Consider the following 19,218-nt stretch of genomic DNA (forward strand, 5'->3'; position numbering starts at 1 on the left):
GTCCCTTTGGGGACATCCGATAAAATTAGAACGATACAGAGAAGATTAGCATGGCCCCTGCGCAAGGATGACACACACAAATCAAGAAATGGTCCAAAAAAAAATTTAACCCTAATTCCCTTTTCAAATGCTAATAGAGTTCAATTGCAATTCTTACGTTTCAGTAGTTTATCTACTGAAGTCATAATCAGACAACATGTGGATTCTATGGTCAGATTGATCTTCTTGTTGATGTATTCAACCATTTGTGGCAAGTAAGAGTGATCTTTCTTTCTATAAAGTCTCCTTTAAGTTTTTTACTTTTCCTGTCATTAAGTTTCATGCTTTATAAACTTCCATTTATGTGTTGTATACAGTCTGTATGTGTTTGTTTATGTGCTGATTTTGATTAATTTTGCAACTTCAATTTCTTAGTTCATGTTGTGGTTTTGCTTTTTATAAAATAATTAATAATAGGCATCATCTGCAAGTTACTGTTGGTTTTACATTTCCATTCGTTATCAAATGTAGACATTGATGGGAGGTATCAAAGTGATATTTTGTTTTTATACATATGGATGTCTTCATGTAAACATTTAAATGACAAAAAAGAAGTTATTGAGAAAATGTTGCATATTTATGTAATGAAGATCATCAATCATATAAGTTTTTGGACTTAGAAGTTCTGGAAGGTGTGACATCCCCAAAATCTCGGCCAGAAAAGTCCGATTTCATTTATGCTTTTTAAAATAATTTTCAGAGTAAATCCTTTTAATTTTAAAAGAGATGCGGAATTTGTTCCCAAAAACAAAACATGATAAAATAGATATTTATCAAAACATTTCATAAAGAAATATGATTTCATTTCAAAATCAAAAGTCGGGATGTCATGTTTCGATACATATATATACATATACAGACTTGTAAACAAAAACAACTTGATGTTCGCCCATCTTAAGCTCTTGCGCCACTTCCTGTAAAATAAATCAACTGAGTGGGTCAGGCTTGGGAGCCTGGTGAGCATATAGGGTTTTCAACCCACAATAATTATATTTAATTTCAACAATCAACAATAAACCCGATTACCCATTCCCGTTATCCTCATCTTACGTTCCTAAAAATAACGTCTATTATAAGGAACCTATTTCAGGATTTTTCATCGGGATGGACATTACTGCAGAGGGGCTTCCTCAACATTAAGTGTCCTAAAGGCAACCATGTGGGGGATAGAGTACACCGGTGAACACGTCGTTCACAACACCTACAGGTAATGAGCCTGCTAGTGTTCCACAGGACAGTCTAGAATAGTCTGTGGTCGTCATCCATACTCTGCTGAATGACTAGAATAACACCAATAACACCGAGGCCTCTCATCTGTTTATTACACACCAATTATCTACCCATGTTCTACCCAACATATTAGTAGATAAAAATATACATTTTTATACATAGTTTAAAAACCTGTATAACATGTTTTAATCAATACATATTCCACATAACAGATGAGGCATACACACATAACACGTATTTCATAAAGAATACATCATATCTATAAGATAGAAGAGAGTGAATATACACTCACACGTATAGCAACCAAGTATATACACATAACACGTATTTTATAGGAAATACTTCATAATATTGCGTTGGAATGAAAATAACTACACACTCACTTGATCAAAAGATGATCGGGCAGCACTACGGCTTGTAGAAGAGGTGTTTCTCCGTAGATCTGGAAGATCTTCACAAAACCGGGCTCCTCGCGGGCAGCGTTTCGGCTCGGGAATAACGCTCTTCGGGATCCTCGGGGCTTCGGATCTTACTTCGGGGCTCGGTAATATTACCGGGGCTTTGGGGTATAAACGACACGCAAAACGAGGCAAAACTTAGAGAGAGGGAAGAGTTTGAACAAGAGAAAATGGCTGAATTCGAGTTCTATTTATAGGCTGCTGGGTCTGGGATTACGCGGGGCGTACTCAAATTACGCGGGGCGTACTCGGGTTACGCGGGGCGTACTTTGACGTCACTGCGTGCGTCGATTGGTGGCACTCGAGTATTGGTCAGACAAGTTGCATCCGACTGAGTACGCGGGGCGTACTCAAATTACGCGGGGCGTAATTGACTTGTCAAACTTCTAAATTGCGTAACTTTCACATACGAGCTCCGTTTTCGACGTTCTTTATATCCACGCGAAGGTCAGACCATACTCTACAACTTTCATTTAGACTCCGTCGGCTAATTTTGACTTTTATTTTTATTATTTATTTTTAGAAGGTCGGGACAGAAAAACTTCGTTATAAATTCATAACTTCTTCGTCTGACGTCCGTTCTCGCCTAACTTTTCATTGTTTCACTACTAACAGCAGGATCTTCGATTCTCATTTAGATTGTTTCGGCTAAAAACCGCTCGATCTCAAATCGAGTATTCGGGCTGTATACTGCTAAGTCGAAACTTAGAAAAATCATAACTTCCTCATACGAAGTCAGATTTGGGCGTTCCTTTTATGCACGCTCTCGGTTTAACGAAATCTACGACTTTCGTTTAGATCGCTAAGGCTAAATATCGCTCTATCTTAAATTCATATTTTACATCATTCAGCGTCGTGTCGGTTCTGTCGCGAAACTTCGACAGGTCATAACTTCTTCGTTATAACTCGGATTTTGGCATTCCTTATATCTCCGGAATCCTTGTTTCGACCACTACAACTTTATCCAAAGATGTCGGGCTTATCTCACACTTAAATTTTGACGCTTATTTTATTCTTAATTTATTAAATTATAAAATTAAGAAAATACACACATAAATCACATAATTCAAATAATTCACAAATAATACATTCTTATTATTTCAAGTTGAGTTACAAGGTTAACCTAGACTATTACATTGCTAAAAAATGGCAAGCCTAGAAACACGGGCGTTACAGAAGGGTTGTGAGATAAGTTTAAATGGAAGCAACTATTTTTAGTCAAACAAATCAGTCACATTGATTAGTAAGCATGTTTTCTAAATAATTAGGGTTAATGACTTAGGAGGGTAATAAGGTTTCCAGTTTGTCCGTATTAGGTCACTAAGGTTTTTTTGTGCGTATTAGACCAATATGGTTGCTATTACCGTCTAAAAATAGTCCTTTTTACCCATTAAAACCGGTAAAAGGACTATTTCTAAACGGTAATAACAACCATATTGGTCTAATACGCACAAAAAAAACCTTAGTGACCTAATACGGACAAATTGGAAACCTTATTACCCTCCCAAGTCATTATCCCTTTTTTGTATATTATAGAATTTGATGAAGGAATGAAGACTTTTGGATAACGGTGAAATTGTTGAAGAAAAATTGACAGATTTTAAGAACTTGAAAAGAATTGTGAAATCACAAAATAAAAAAATAAAAAAGTAGAATTTTTAAAAATACCAATAAACATTAAGCGGAAGATAACGTGATCTACTAAACATAGAATTTCAAATTTTGAACAATTTAAAAGCCATAAAACAAAAATGGAAGAAAAAAAAAAGTTAAAATGTCTCAAAATTATAAGAGAAAACTTGAATCTCTTAACCTCAGCGCATTCTCATCCTCTCATTCCCGTCGTCTCCGTCATTGTCAGTTTCCTCTAAGTGTCATCTACGTTTTCAGCCTCTTCCAAGTCGTACAGTCACCGCTCGAGCAAACCTCTCCGACCACCTGAACACCTAATAGCTCCCTTCCACACCATTCACCTTTGCATCCTTAGTCACTTGTAAGTCCAAAGACATGTTCTTTTCCTTCTTTTTTGCATCGTGATCCTTCTCTTGTGAGAGGCTTCTGGGTTTAATTTTTGGCAATATGACATATATTATAAGGAAGAGTACACAATTAAGTCTAGTACATTTTAGGCTTTTTAGATTGTTTTTTATATTAGAGAACTATTTCCTATGCACTTCAGAGTACATTCTAGTTGTTACTTTTTTATATGGATGCCTAATTGCCTATTGCATAGCATATAAATGGATATGTATTTGTTACTAAATTGTTTAATAATATCAATAAATATGTAAGTCGTTTATTTGTTCATTCATTTAATTTTCTATTGACACTTTGTTTTATTATTGAATTGTCATATTTGAAGTGACATATAGTTTTAATTAGATTAGTATACAGGTTTGCTTCCAAAGAAAATGATAAGAAAATCAATTAAGAGTCACTAGTAGTAATTGTTAGAAACTGGACTAATAATAATAATAATAATAATAATAATAATAATAATAATAATAAAAAACTATAAGAGCTTTATATATTTCATAACTTTGAACAAAATAAAGTTTTTTATATAATTTTTATTTTGTAGTTTTAGTTGCAGCCCCTCTAATTCCAATGTTTGTCCTTGCTTTTCGACCACGCAGGAGAAACACCACCAGAGGACGCACCAAGAAAACTTTGACCACCACCTTGTGATTTGTTACTGCTCTAAATAACTTATGATTCACACGTTCACATGAGAAAAACAGAACTCTATTTATATAATTTAATTCGTCACCCCTTAGGACCTAAGGATCTTTTTTACGGTTCGTCATGGGCATTTGAATCCTGAGGACCGACCCTGGTATTCCACAATAATAAAGTTTAATCCATTAAATGCTAATTAGGTATATCACCTCATTCAACTCTCACATTAAATCATGTATTATGTATACTTTTAATACCATTGTACCAATTAAGATAAAAATCACTAGACGCAATACAAGATATTTTATATCACATATTTTAGCAACATTTGGTTTGTTGAGTTTGATTTTAGGGGTTAGGGATATGCTTTGGTTGATTTTATATTGCCGATTAATATTTTTCTTTCTTAATTATCAATATTTTTTTAATCTATAAACTCTAATGAAATTTTCACATTTCATGAATTATTTATCAATGTATTTATTTACATAATGTCTTTCGTCAGGCTATATATTGATTTTAATCATTCAATATGTAATTGCTATATGTTTTTATTCATGATTATTATAAAAGTGGACAAAACTGCACAAGGTTCCTATGGTTAAATAAAATTATCATTTTTTTTCAAAAAGGTTTGGACTAGCATCAGATGTCCAAACTTTTCATTTTTTTACGAATTTGATCCAATTTGTTTTAAATTTTTTTATAATGATGATTTTGTTCTTACTTTTTATTTTTTTTCAATTTTTTATTTATTTAACTACTTTTATGATTAAAAGAAAATATGACATCTCTCTCTCTCTCTCTCTCTCTCTCTCTTACAATGCAAAAGACCACCACCACCGGTCAACGTCACCGTCGTCGCCAACACAAACCACCACCGTCGTTGCCGACACTGATGCTTCCTTTATAACCTTAATCATCGAAAACTTTTAGTCATCAAAAAGTTTACCTAGCTCCGATGAACACCACACACATACACAACTCTTTGTCTCTCCAGATGAACACACAAAAATCAGGAAATCTAAAATACAAGAAAACATAAAAAAAAAACCCCAAAATTTTATGTATAAGAACACAAACATATGAACATCACTCATAGTACACATATACTCTGATGAACCTATACTTGATTAATAGGAGAGTGGTCATTTAGATGGATCGGTTTAATCCGATCCGATAAGTGAATCCAAAAGAAATAAATAACTATATAAAATATAATATATTCTACAAATAGGATTTTATTAGATTTTTTTATATAATTACTAACTATATTGAACTTTTTCTACCTACATTGTGTTTTATTTATTTATATATATTCACTAATGATTAAATCTGGAATTATATAAAATATAATATAAATTCTTATTAGATTGGTCAAAGTGGATTGTTATTTTAATCATGCATAAATAACAATGAATGCATTGTGTTGAATAAATACTACTCTACTGATAATTATGTTATATATTCTAATATGAAAAACTTCAATATTAGAAAAGATATAAAGCCTTATTTATTTATGAATATAATGTCGGTTATGGTATTACTAAATGAATATAAGTGTATTTATTAATTTTTATTCTATTCAAAAAGAAATAAACAAAAATGTACTACATTCAATTCTTAAATACGCCACTATTAGATTTTTTGTATAATACAACTATATTGAATTATTTTTTCTACCTACATTTTGTTTTATCCATTTTTATATATTGACTTATGATTAAATCTAGAACGAAATACCTAGATTGATTGGTTAAAATAGGTTGTTATTTTAATCATGCATAAATAACAATGAATTACATTGTGTTGAATAAATATTATTCTATTAATAATTGTGTTATATATTCCAATGTGAAAAACTACAATATTAGAAAAAGATATAAAGCTTTATTTAATTATGAATATAACATCTGTTATGTTATTACTAAATGCATACAAGTGTATTATTTATATTTTATTAATTTTAATTCTATTCAATAAATAAATATAATACATTCTACATTTATGAATATGATTGTATTAGATTTTTTATATAATTACAACTATATTGAATTTTTTTTTCTATCTACATTTTGTTTTACTCATTTGTATATATTCACTTATGTTTAAATTTGGAATGAAATATTGATTGGTCAAAGTAGGTTGTTATTTTAATCATGCATAAATAATAATGAATTACATTGTGTTGAATAAATATTACTCTACTAATAATTATGTTATATATTCTAATATGAAAAAACTTCAATATTAGAAAAGATATAAAGCCTTATTTATTTATGAATATAATTAGGTGTAAAACTCATGTATTACATTGGTTAATTAAAAAAATTAAATATGAAGGTCTAAATATTTAAAAACCTTGGATTTATAACAAAATAAGAAAAAAATAATGAATTATTAAAATTGATTTTTTTATCTTTTAAATTTAAATAAATAAATAAAATAAACTAATGAACTTTAATTTGGAAATTTTGAAATAAGAAGATAAATCCATTGATAAAATTGATATTAATTTATTATTATATTTATTGCAATTATTACATTAAAGTATTAATATGTAATTTATTAAAATAGAAAAACTCATAAAATAACATGTGGAAACGAAATTAATTTAAAATAATCACAAAATGACATTTAACAAATTGAATGAAAATATGACGTGTGTCAAAAAAAACTTTTATTTATTAGAGAAGAGATGTTCGTTATATTATTACTAAATGAATATAACTGTATTAAATTATATTTTATTAATTTTTATTCTATTCAAAAAAGAAATAAAAAAAATATGTACAATATAATATATGGTTAATATTATAAAAACTCTAAATTTTTAATCCGTAATTGAAAAAAAACTCTGATATTTTTTTATTATTGCTTTGGTCACAAATTTTTCACAGAATTATTACTCTAGCTCACTTAACGAGTTTTATGGTTAAATTGGTTAAATTTTTTGCAAAATCAATCCTAAAATGTTCAAATTTAGTTCCTGAGGTTTGCAAAAAATTACACCACATGGTTTTTTTAACTTTATTTTTCGTTTTTTGTATACTTTATTTATTTTTGGTTTTTTTATAAATATATATACATTTTTATTTGCTTTTTCTATATATTTTATTTATTTTCATTTTTTAACTTTATTTTTCAACAATTTGATTTTTTTTACCTTTTATACCTTATGTTTTCTATTTTATAGTGTATATAGAGTATATTAGAGTTTTTTTTAGTTTTTTTTCATATTTCTTTTCGTATTATATTTTAATTTTTTCATCTGTATATTTTTTTCTTATTTGTTTTCCAATTATTTGTTTTTATTTTTTGTATTTCAAAACACGAATATATCATTGCAATGTAGATTCAACATGCAATGTTAGCTTGGATATCTTGGAAGAAAATAGTTGGAGTCGTGCTTTAACAATTTCAAAGGTGCTACTTGCTTTGAGATCAATCTTCACCAATCCTAACCCTTATATGTATTTCATTCTTTTTGTTATAGTTTAATCCTTAAATTCTCTATTTGAATTGTTATATTATAATCTTTTAGCATTTTTAAAAATCTGAAATTTGGATAAAGTTGATAATTTTGTTTTTTCAATTGTTGCAGATAAACCTCAAGTTCCAGGAATTACTCATTTGTACTTGGTAGACAGAAGTAAACATGACGCGTTAACTGCAGAATGGACTCAACGATTTGCAAAGTAAAAATTGAGCATTTAGGAAACCAAATAATCATGTGTTTTTAGTTCATATATTATGTAGGAATTATATTATATATTTCATGTATAAGTATCCGTTTTTCTTGTATATTACATTGTAAAATGGCTTAGGAAGTGCATGCTTTTTAAATTAGGAAGATTTTCAAAATACTCAGTCCATATAAGTTAAAAATACAAAAAATAAATAATTGGAAAACAAATAAGAAAAAAATAAAAAGATGAAAAACTTAAAATATAATACGAAAAGAAATATGAAAAAAAACAAAAAAAAAACTCTAATATACTATATATACATATATATATATATATATATATATATATATATATATATATATATATATACTATAAAATAGAAAACAAAAGGTAAAAAGGTAAATAAATCAAATTGATATAAAATAAAGTTAAAAATGAAAATAAATAAAGTATATACAAAAAAGAAAATAAAAAATGTATATATATTTATAAAAAATGAAAATAGATAAAGTATACAAAAAACGAAAAAATAAAGTTAAAAAATCATGTGGTGTAATTTTTTCCAAACTTTAGAAACCAAATATAAACTTTTAGGACTGATTTGCAAAAAAATTAACCAAGTTAACCTTAAAACTCGTTAAATGGGCTATACTAATAATTCTGCGACAAAGTTGTGGCCATATCAATAACTTAAAAAAAAAAAAAAAAAAAAAAAAAAAAAAAAAAAAAAAAAAAAAAAAAAAACCCTACATTTATATGACCATATTTATTATATAATAATAACGATTGTTTATGTGAATAGGAATTGAAACTCAATTTCTTGATAATGCCACGTCTCTAATTAATCAAATAATTTTTTGTTATGACATAGCTAATAGCTAAGTTAATGGAAACAGGTGTTACAAACCATAAGATTATTAATATGTTATTTATTATTTAAATTACATGAAAATATAATTTTCCTATAATATCTTTTATGTATTGAAAATATAATTTTCCTATAATATCTTTTATGTATTAATATAACCTCTCAATATATATATATATATATATATATATATATATATATATATATATATATATATATATATATATATATATAGGGTTAGGTTCATTTGAGACCACCTATATTTTGTGAGACCGTGAGACGCATTTTTTATTTATTTTTATTTTTTTTAATTTTTTTTTATTTATTTTTTTAGTTAATTCATGTTCCGAAAATAATATTTAAAAAAAAGAATTTTTTGATTTTTCCATTTATTTTGTATTTTAAAATTATTTTTAGAATATGTACAGTGTAATATTCTATTTAGAATATTTCACGTATTTTTCAAAAAAAATAGAATTTTTTTTATTTATTTTTTATTTTTTTTAGTTAATTCAAGTTCCGAAAATAATATTTAAAAAAAGAATTTTTAGATTTTTCCACTTATTTTGCATTTTAAAATTATTTTTTAGAATATGTCAGTGTAATATTGTATTTAGAATATTTCACGTATTTTTCAAAAAAAAAAAAACAGAATTTTTTTTATTTTTATTTTTTTTTTATTTTTTTTAGTTAATTCAAGTTCCGAAAATAATATTTAAAAAAAGAATTTTTGGATTTTTCCATTTATTTTGCATTTTAAAATTATTTTTAAATTTGGTCTCACGGTCTCACAAAATTAGAATGGTCTCAAATGAACCTGAACATATATATATATATATATATATATATATATATATATATATATATATATATATATATATATATATATACACATAGAGAGAGAGAGAGAGACAGAGGTTCAAATGTTTTTGATGACTATTGTGTGACTGACCCTGTATGCACCAATGAAAATTTAGAAAATAATAATCATTTAAGGGTATTATAGTAATTTTGGCTTATTTAAATATGGTAGACAATTAATATATTTATCATCCCTTTATATATATATATATATATATATATATATATATATATATATATAGAGAGAGAGAGAGAGAGGTTTAAATGTTTTTGACAACTATTGTGTGTCTGGTCCTGTATGCACCAATGAAAATTTAGGAAATAATAAATCATTAAATAAATCGTTTAAGGGTATTATAGTAATTTTGACTTATTTAAATATGGTAGATAATTAATATATTTATCATCCCTTTAAATATTGGATATCAAAGTCAAACCCAAAAAACCCTACGATTGAAAATTACAATTGTCGTCGATCCCTTCACCCATTTTCCATTCTCTTCGGCTTTCACCCAACACCGATCGACTTCGCCACCGCCATCGAACGCTGCCACCGATCAAGAATACATGCATGCTTGCTTTCTCTACAATTCATAGCACATGGAATTTGACTCTGGTTTTTCTCTCTTCCAGCTATTTCTGTGTATTGGGATGATGTAGCGATGAATCCATTTCATGTTGTCTGGATGAATCTGACCCCTTTTATGCATCATACAGTTCCCTATTTACTTGAAATTTGAAGCTTTAATTTGGGTTTTGGGAGAAACGAACGATTGAAAGAGTTTGAATTTGACAAATCACAAGTGATTTCAATTATATTTATGCGAAACTGCAATTGGGAATGCAGATGTACAAAGGAAAAGACAACATGTTGTTTCAGTGGCGAAAGAAAAAAGAGAAGCGATGTTCAGAACCAAGCGATTATTTACAGAAGGAGTTATCAACTCCATGGATGTCGCCATCAATGGCGACATGATGATCAGTAAGACTCTCACTAATTTTTTTTTTTTTTGAAGAAACTGAAGAAGCACACCACGTGTTCGATAAAATACATAGTTGAAATCTAGGTATTTGTAACTGGAAAATAAAAGATTGTTTATGTGATGTAGCAACTTGTACTTAACTATAGAAATTATTTACCTCAATCATGACAATAGATTTTACATCCAATTGTTTTTTGATTTTGATTTTGGAACACAATCATCAGTTTTTTAAGCAACAGATAAGTATATATGTTTATGCATCCTATGTATTCTTTATATTTTGTCAGAATATATAAAGTGTCAGGAATAAGTAACATGAGAGGATAAAAACCATGGTTAGATATCAATTATTCATTTGATTGTTAATAAATTGAGAGGATAAAATCTGATAATAAATTCTCTAGAATTTTACTGTTTTATTCTGATAAAATTTTAGTATTTATATGTTGATAATGTATTTCAACAAAATTTTACTGTTGCATTCTAACATAATTTTACGATTTATATGTTGGAAGAATTTTTAGTAGATAAGTGTGCATTACCAAGAGATTTGATCTCAATTTATTTTTATTTTTTATTTTAAATTTGCAAAGATCATTGTTCAAACTAATGATTTTTCTTTATGGATTTAGGTTTTTTAAGACATTGTCATTGATATGGAAAAAGAAGAAAATATGGAGAGAACAAGAGTATATTCTAGCAGAATGTATTCTGCTAGTATGTATAAAATGATTCTTAACAATAATATTCTTTCACAATTGATAAGTGCTTTTGAAGTTTTTTTTCCTTTTTAATCATTTTTAGTTTCAACCTTCAAGAACAAATGTAATTTGTAACCATTTTTTAGTCATTTTTTTCAGAATGAATGTAATTGTTGTTTATAGTCTTATTCCGTAAGAATTAATGTAATTAGTAATTCTTAAAGAATAAAACATGTTTCATATAAAAATGTTATTATTGATAATGTGTTGTATAAATCTTTAAACATCTTTTTAAAATATGTTGAATGAAATTTTGTAAAACCAAAATCGGTAATATCTTTACTAATTTATGGTTAACATTTGGCTATTCTGACAGAATAAATTCTGATATTATTCAAAATTAAGTTGAAATTAAAATTAAAATTAAAATTAATTTTAAAAAATCATATTTTTAAAATTAAGATAATTAATGATCCCTTAAAATCTGAAATTTTCCTTATTTAAATATGGTTAATTGTCCAAAATACACTTATGTTGAAATTTATGTGATTATATATTACATGTTACCATATTGTAATATTATAGATTCTCAGATCATGATCTTTGATTCTATTTCATCATGTGGTCTAGAGCTGTACATTCTGGCACACAATAGTTAGTAAAACAAAATAACATATATATATATATATATATATATATATATATATATAATATATATAATTAGGTTATAAATATTGTTATAACAATTATGATAGTATTAATGAATTTTGATTATAAGTAAAAAAAAAATTATAGTTATGGGACAATTTTTTAGTTGCGTACAAGACCCTAAAATCAACGGACCGGCCTTGATAATAATGTATTAGGTTGTAATTTGCACATGAGACTATTTTGGAGGATTGGTCTCATACTAATGTATTAGGTTGTAATTTGCACATGAGACTATTTTGGGGGACCGGCCTGATAATAATGTATTAGGTTGTAATTTGCACATAAGACTATTTTGGGGGATTATATTGGTTCCAAAGGATTTAAAAGAGGGCTCTTTTCGATTAGCTATTTTTTGTTTGATTATTTTGTTACGAAAGATGGTGATGGACGGTGGAGGATGTTGGTCAGTGGTGGAGAATAGTAATCAATAGGGTGGTGGTGGTCAGGATTTAACAATCGGGAAGAGAAATGATGCTTTGCAATTGGGAATCATTTTTGATGTCTTGACTCTTGAATTTAATCATGATAATTGGTTTTGTAATAATAATAATAATAATAATAATAATAATAATAATAATAACAACTAGAAAAGAGTCCCCGGCGTTGCCGGGGTCGGAAGGTATTTTTTGTAAAGTAAAGTAGCATGTTGAATTGCATTGAGATAATCTAGTAAAGGAAGATAAACAATGTCATCTAATTACATAAATAAAGAAATCTAAATCATTATTTCTTGCAATAAATAAGGAAAATAAAGAAATTGTCTCACAAATTGAACTTTATTGTCATGTATGGCAACGGCCGGAAAACCAATCCGGAAAATATAGATCGTTGTTTTTTGTCCGTTAATGTGAGGGTAATTTGGTCTTTTAAGGTAGTAGGGACTGAATTTGTGACGACGGGTAAACCATATTGAGCATTTATGTTATTTTGGCGGTGGTGGTGGTGGTGATGGCAGCTGGTGGGTGGCTGTATGGTATTGGGTGAGTATTTTCTAATAAATAAAACATTAATTTAAAACCAAAAAGAGAAATATAAATTAATAAAAAAAATTGGATTAGGAGTAAAAGAGTGATTTCGGTTTCTATCGTTGTTCTCAATATGTTAAATCTGGTAAACCACAGGGACCAATCGTGTAATTTTATCTAACAATAATAATAATAATAATAATAATAATAATAATAATAATAATAATAATAATAATAATAATAATAATAATAATAATAATAATAATAATAATAATAATAATAATGAGGGATCATTTCTACCAAAAAACTAAATACTAATAATATGTAATAAAATGTGATATGGGCATATTTAGTTATAAAATTCATGCATGATCTTAATACTTTATGTTGATTTTGTCTCATTTAATGAACAAAAGGTGCTTAATTAGCTTAAATATTTCATTTTCAGTAACAAAGACATGCTCGGATAGAAAAGGAAGCGGAACTGGCGATTGGACGCTTGGATCTTGGATTTTGAAGAAAGAAGGATGTTGTTGGACAGCTTGACCCCTCGTCAGTGTTTTGGCCATATCTCATGAACCGTAACTCCGATTGACGAGATTCAAAATGTTCTGCAAAGTAGACACAATTTGGGACGACTTTCGTGTTTTGAGAAAATGCTGATTCGAAATGTACTCGGCGAGTAGGGTCGATTACTCGGCGAGTTGTATTGAACTTTCGCGATTCTGGACGCGCTGACTTGCCGTACACGGGTTTTAAGTGACGGACTCGCCGAGTAGCCCCTGTTTTGTGAAAATCTATATAAAGGGACTTTCAGATCGATACACTAGTATATAGATGAACCCTTGGAGGCCAATTGTCGACTAAAGGTGTTGTTGGAGCGTGGGAAGCAAGGGAATCAACCCTACATTCAATTTTAAGGAGAATCAAGTCAAAATCAAGTTTACTCTTACCTAATCTCTTGTTTGAACTATGTTTTTACCAATTGATTTCGTTTTTGTGCTTGTTTCTGCTGTAATCATGAGCTAAAAACTCATAACTTCTGTTTAGGTAGATGAATTTGTGAACATGGATTGATTATTTGATTAGGATTAATTTTAATTGATGATTATGTTTTATTAAGCTTGTTAAAAAACCTTATGTGTTAACAATAACTATTCTTCTGTTAATAAATCAGTAATTAAGTTGTATGAACATCTCTTAGTTGCTAATTTCATATGATTTACGTGACCACATAGTTGTATGTCTAGGAATAACGAATGTGAAACTAGAATTAACTTGAAGATAGGTAAGTTAATGTGTGAGCTTGTGTGATACACCATCAATAAGAGGTTAATTGAATCACCAATTTGATTAGCTAATTACAAGTCTTTCTAAACCCGAATCAACAAACTAGGAAATTCATTAATTTAGACAACTGGTCATTGCTTGAATTAATATGTTTTCTAAGGATTAGCTATAGCGAATGTGAATCTAATCACTTTAGTCGGTAACCAATGAAGAATTAATCCGATATATTTACCATAAAATCATCCATGGGAACAAATGATTCGAACCTAAACAGAAGGCCTTTTTAATCATTGAATTTAGTTGATCTTTGTTTTCTTAGCTATTAGTTGCTTAGTTTGCGTGTTAGTAAAGTATTTAAGTTTCTAGTCTTGCAAAACTAGAGAAACCCCCTTTCTATTACTTCTTTTATTTAGATAATATTAGCATCTATTTTAATTGTTTACCGTTCCCTGTGTTCGATACCCTACTTACCTGAACTAAACTGCTAATCGATAGGTACACTTAGGGCTGTAAACGAACCAAACGAACACGAACAAGATCTTGTTCATGTTCGTTCATTTAAGTTAGTCGAACAACAAACGAACACGAACGGATAAACGAACGAGATTTTCTTGTTCGTGTTCGTTCGTTTAACAAATTACTTTGTTCATGTTCGTTCATTTATGTTCGTGAACATGCTAAACGAACATAAACGAACAAAGATAAAAAAAAATAAATAAATAAATAAAATTAAAAAAAAAAACACAATTGAACATATATGAACATAAACGAACATATAATATAGCAATATAATAAAAACTAATTGAATATAAATGAATATAAATAAACTTAAACGAACCAACATAAACGAACGTAAACGAAAGTTCACGAGCATAAATGAACGAACGAGACCATTGTTCATGTTCGTTCATTTAACTAAACGAACGATAATTTTTGTTCATGTTTGTTTATTTATTAAATAAACGAACATAAACGAACTTCCCGCCGAACAGTTCACGAACGGTTCGCCGAACGTTCAGTTCGTTTACAGCCTTAGGTACACTGTCTTTCGTGTGTTTGTCTTTGTGTTTAAGTTAGTAGGATTAAAACTAGTTCGTTTCACACACATCAAAAGGCGATGGTTATGAGAAATTCAAACGAAAGTGAAAGGGTTGTTTGTGAACAAAAGCATAAAGGTGAAGGGTGAATGTTGTAAGTAGTTTTTTAAAACCTCCCGCAAATGCTCCTGATGCTGCTCCCTGGACTTTGAATACACCAAAATGTCATCAATGAACACAATCACTGGTCGATCCAGCATCGGTCTGCAGGAAGGCCAATGTGGTGGCAAATATTCTTAGCCGCAAGGCAGTTGCTGCCCTCATCAAGGATTTGTACCTAAGGATGACGGTGATTACCCTAGTCTTAGAGCCTATATGAGAGGCTCAAGTTGAGGAGCAAAAGTAACAAAAAAAATTGACAAAAAAAAAAAGAGCAAACATACATAACCTTAGGGACCAATCTTGCCAAACACTTAGGAAGTTAGTATTTCTAACTTTCATAACTTTAATATATATATATATATATATATATATATATATATATATATATATATATATATATAGATAGATCAGGTAGAATTTTTTTTTTTTTTGTAGGAAGGTAAGAAGTTTTTTTTCTACATATTTTTTTGACGAACAAAATAAATGAATCACTAGATGATTCATTTGTAAGATGATTCACAAGAAAAAATTCCAAAAAAAACATCTTTATGATTCATTTTTAAGTAAATTAAGAAAAAATTCATTTTTATGACAATTTTAGTGAATAACAACAAAATCATTGTATAAATAAATCATCGAGATGTTTTTTTGAGAATTTTTTATTGTGAATCATCTTACAAATGAATTATCTAATGATTCATTTTGTTCGTTCGCGAAAAAAATATGTAGAAAAAAAAAAACTTCTTACCTTCCTACCAAAAATTTCTTCTTATTTGATCTTGACTATATATATATATATATATATATATATATATATATATATATATATATATATATATATATATATATATATATATATATATATATATATATATATATAAAAGAAAAAAACCGTCTGTGTATCGGCGCCACATGTGTAATCTTTGCTTACCAAAATGTCATGCCATGTGGCATACCATGTAAGCTTTGCAACCGGATGACCTCTTTATCTTCAAAATAATCGGTTAGAATACTAAAAAGGAATAGTTAACAAAAGACATCGAAAACCTAAAGTTCACAGCGTAAGAGTGACACTAACCCTTTAATATAATTAGAAAAATTTGTAAAGTATGAAGATCATGATGACTACTATCTTACACCGGTTCTTTTGAATGGCAGACCATCTTTAAATTGAAGCTTGATCATAGACTCACTCTATTTAGTCTATTATTTAATATTTATTAGTGTTTAAATCTCAAGTGATAAGCACTAGCACTAGGTTCCATTTCAGTAAATTCATGGGGCATGTATTCATAACCTAAGACTAACACAATTTAACCTATAACATATATATACATATATTATTTTATTGTTTTATTCATTCTACAGTGTCATCCGATTTTATCCTAAAGACCGCTAAAAGTTCAACCGCAGCCATACCAACAAGATACCACGTAACACCAGCCAGAATGACTTGCAGCCATGAACTATTAACCACATCCAGTAACAACGAACCACCAACATGCGTTTCAATTCCACCACCAGAAGCATCTCCAAGTTTTACCCTAACTACAACTGCTGCAACAACAGCCATCCCAACAGGAACACCAATTTCATAACCATTACTCCTCCTTCGAATCTTTGAACCCACAAACTTTTCACTGTATGATTCCCCCTTAGGTTTCTTACTAGCTGTCATATTAGGTGAAGCTGTAGGGTCGGAATTGTTCTTTGTTGATTCCGGGAGGATGAATGCCGATGGAGTCCAGTATTCTGGTGAATCGTTTGGTTTTGATTTTGTAGCTGTTTGTGATTGTTTTCGAGCAGCAACAGCTTCTTTTAGCTTGTTGATGTCTGGTGAGTTTGATTGTGTGCAGTTTTCTGGAATTTGTAATAATTTTCTACTTGTTTGAGATGCAGGCATTCCTGGAATGGGTGGTTTCCAGTATAACCAGTTTGTGAATGATCTGATGACTTGAATTGCAGACATCCGTGCTTCCCAATGTAGGTCTTGTTCCTGATATATATATACGGAATTTGGTAAACATGAAGCAAAAACATATCCTGAATTTGATTTTAGAATCATATTATTTCAAGACTTACGAACCTTGGAATGCTTTGAAGATTGTTTCTCCATGACTGCATGAAATTGATCTTGGAATTTATCAACCTCAACGAAGATATTTGATACACGAGTGCCCACGGTATTTCCTGCACCAATTCTAACATTGCCACGTGGCTGCTTTGACATCAGGAACTCTAATGCTGCAAGTTTCGACCTCTCCACCATTCTAGAAAAGTTTTTAAAAAATCAGAACATAATATTTGATTTTTATGTATAACATTTGTAGGTGTTTGTCAAAATTCATAAGCTTACGAGATGCAATCAACAGGGCATGCGTCAATGGCTTCTTGAATTTTGTTTTCTGAGTCAGCCCATTGAGCAATGACTCGAGCTCTACCATAAACAGATTCAATTGCAAATGTGTTTTCGGCAAATAAGGCGCATTTTAAGCAGCCAATGCATTTGACTTCATCAACAAAGATAGCTCTCTGCTCACTCTCGGATCCATACCATACTGAGTATATTGGTTTTCCTGTATAACCTTTGAAATCTGCAACCTTAGCTTGCTCCTGTATGAGAAACCTCAATTATGCATATGAAATCTTTGATTATTATTTGAAGCTTTATATTATATTTTAATCATAGGAAACTTGGAGGGAAAATGATTTGAAATAGCTTGTAGGTTCCAACTTTCAAACCCAAAGTAAACCTTCGAACAAAATCAATATTATCATTGATCTGATTAAAATGGCAAGTCAATTTCAACTTTAAATGTTTGAAACATTGCAATTAATCTTGAATATGTTGTAATTAATTAAGCATCTAATGTTTTCTGGAGCAATAATTCAACTTCAGTACTTAACGATCTAAGCATTAATTTATGAATCCGCATATAAACGATCGATTTCAGAACAAACGGTATGAACATCAACTTGAATTCGAAAAGTAAATAAGTTAAACTTCCATAATCAAAATTGAGCGAAGAGATAGCAATTGAAACAAACCTTGTCATAAGAGAAACGTGAAAGAGGATCAGATAGAACAGCATAGGCTTCATTGAGAATGATTGCCATGTCGTGTCCCGCCGCTCCGGCTATATCCGGATGACATTTCTTTTGCAGTGACCTGTACGCCTGTTTTATCGCCAAATGGTCGGAGGAACTATCGACACCGAGCAGATCATACAGATCGAAATCAGTGATAGAAGAAGATGAAGTTCCTGAAACATTACATATCACCGAAGCAGAATCAGAGCGAGACTTTCTCCAAAAATTTGGAGATGCGGTGATGGATGATTTGGATTTGACAGATGTTAGTGGTATGATCGATGAACTTGATGGCGTTAGTGTGTACGGTGAAAAGATCATGGAATGCATGGTGAGCTCCGATCGGATGGGAGTGGAGGTGGGGGCAGGAGGAGACGCAGAGATGAAAGAAATTTTGTAGTTGAGCCGTGAGAGAGTAGACAGATATTTTATTCCTTTTTCCTTTTTTGTTTTCT

The 19,218-nt window shown here is 29.3% G+C and overlaps 1 protein-coding gene and 1 non-coding gene across 2 annotated transcripts; one reads left to right on the plus strand and one right to left on the minus strand.

Moving 5' to 3' along the window:
* On the plus strand, nt 1-103 carry LOC145038091 (U6 spliceosomal RNA). Its single transcript, XR_013679160.1, has one exon. It is a non-coding gene; the product is annotated as a U6 spliceosomal RNA (small nuclear RNA).
* Nucleotides 104-16,985: 16,882 nt separating this feature from the next.
* On the minus strand, nt 16,986-19,218 carry LOC145035113 (DNAJ heat shock N-terminal domain-containing protein). Its single transcript, XM_078983702.1, has 4 exons — nt 18,722-19,218; nt 18,030-18,286; nt 17,760-17,943; nt 16,986-17,669 (listed from the first exon to the last, which is right to left on the minus strand). The coding sequence occupies exons 1-4, from the start codon at nt 19,091-19,093 to the stop codon at nt 17,031-17,033; spliced, it is 1,452 nt and encodes a 483-aa protein (XP_078839828.1). The 5' UTR covers nt 19,094-19,218; the 3' UTR covers nt 16,986-17,030.

The sequence above is a fragment of the Lactuca saligna genome, chromosome 3, assembly GCF_052625555.1.
Source record: "Lactuca saligna cultivar CGN05327 chromosome 3, ASM5262555v1, whole genome shotgun sequence".
Lineage (NCBI taxonomy): Eukaryota > Viridiplantae > Streptophyta > Magnoliopsida > Asterales > Asteraceae > Lactuca > Lactuca saligna.

What these genes read in the sequence shown, in the direction of transcription:
- LOC145035113 (XM_078983702.1), bottom strand. Translation starts at nt 19,093, where the DNA reads ATGCATTCCATGATCTTTTCACCGTACACACTAACGCCATCAAGTTCA. An exon ending in TGCCCTGTTGATTGCATCTC is followed by an intron (nt 17,944 to 18,029) that starts GTAAGCTTATGA and finishes AAACTTTTCTAG; the next exon opens with AATGGTGGAGAGGTCGAAAC. An exon ending in AATCTTCAAAGCATTCCAAG is followed by an intron (nt 17,670 to 17,759) that starts GTTCGTAAGTCT and finishes TATATATATCAG; the next exon opens with GAACAAGACCTACATTGGGA.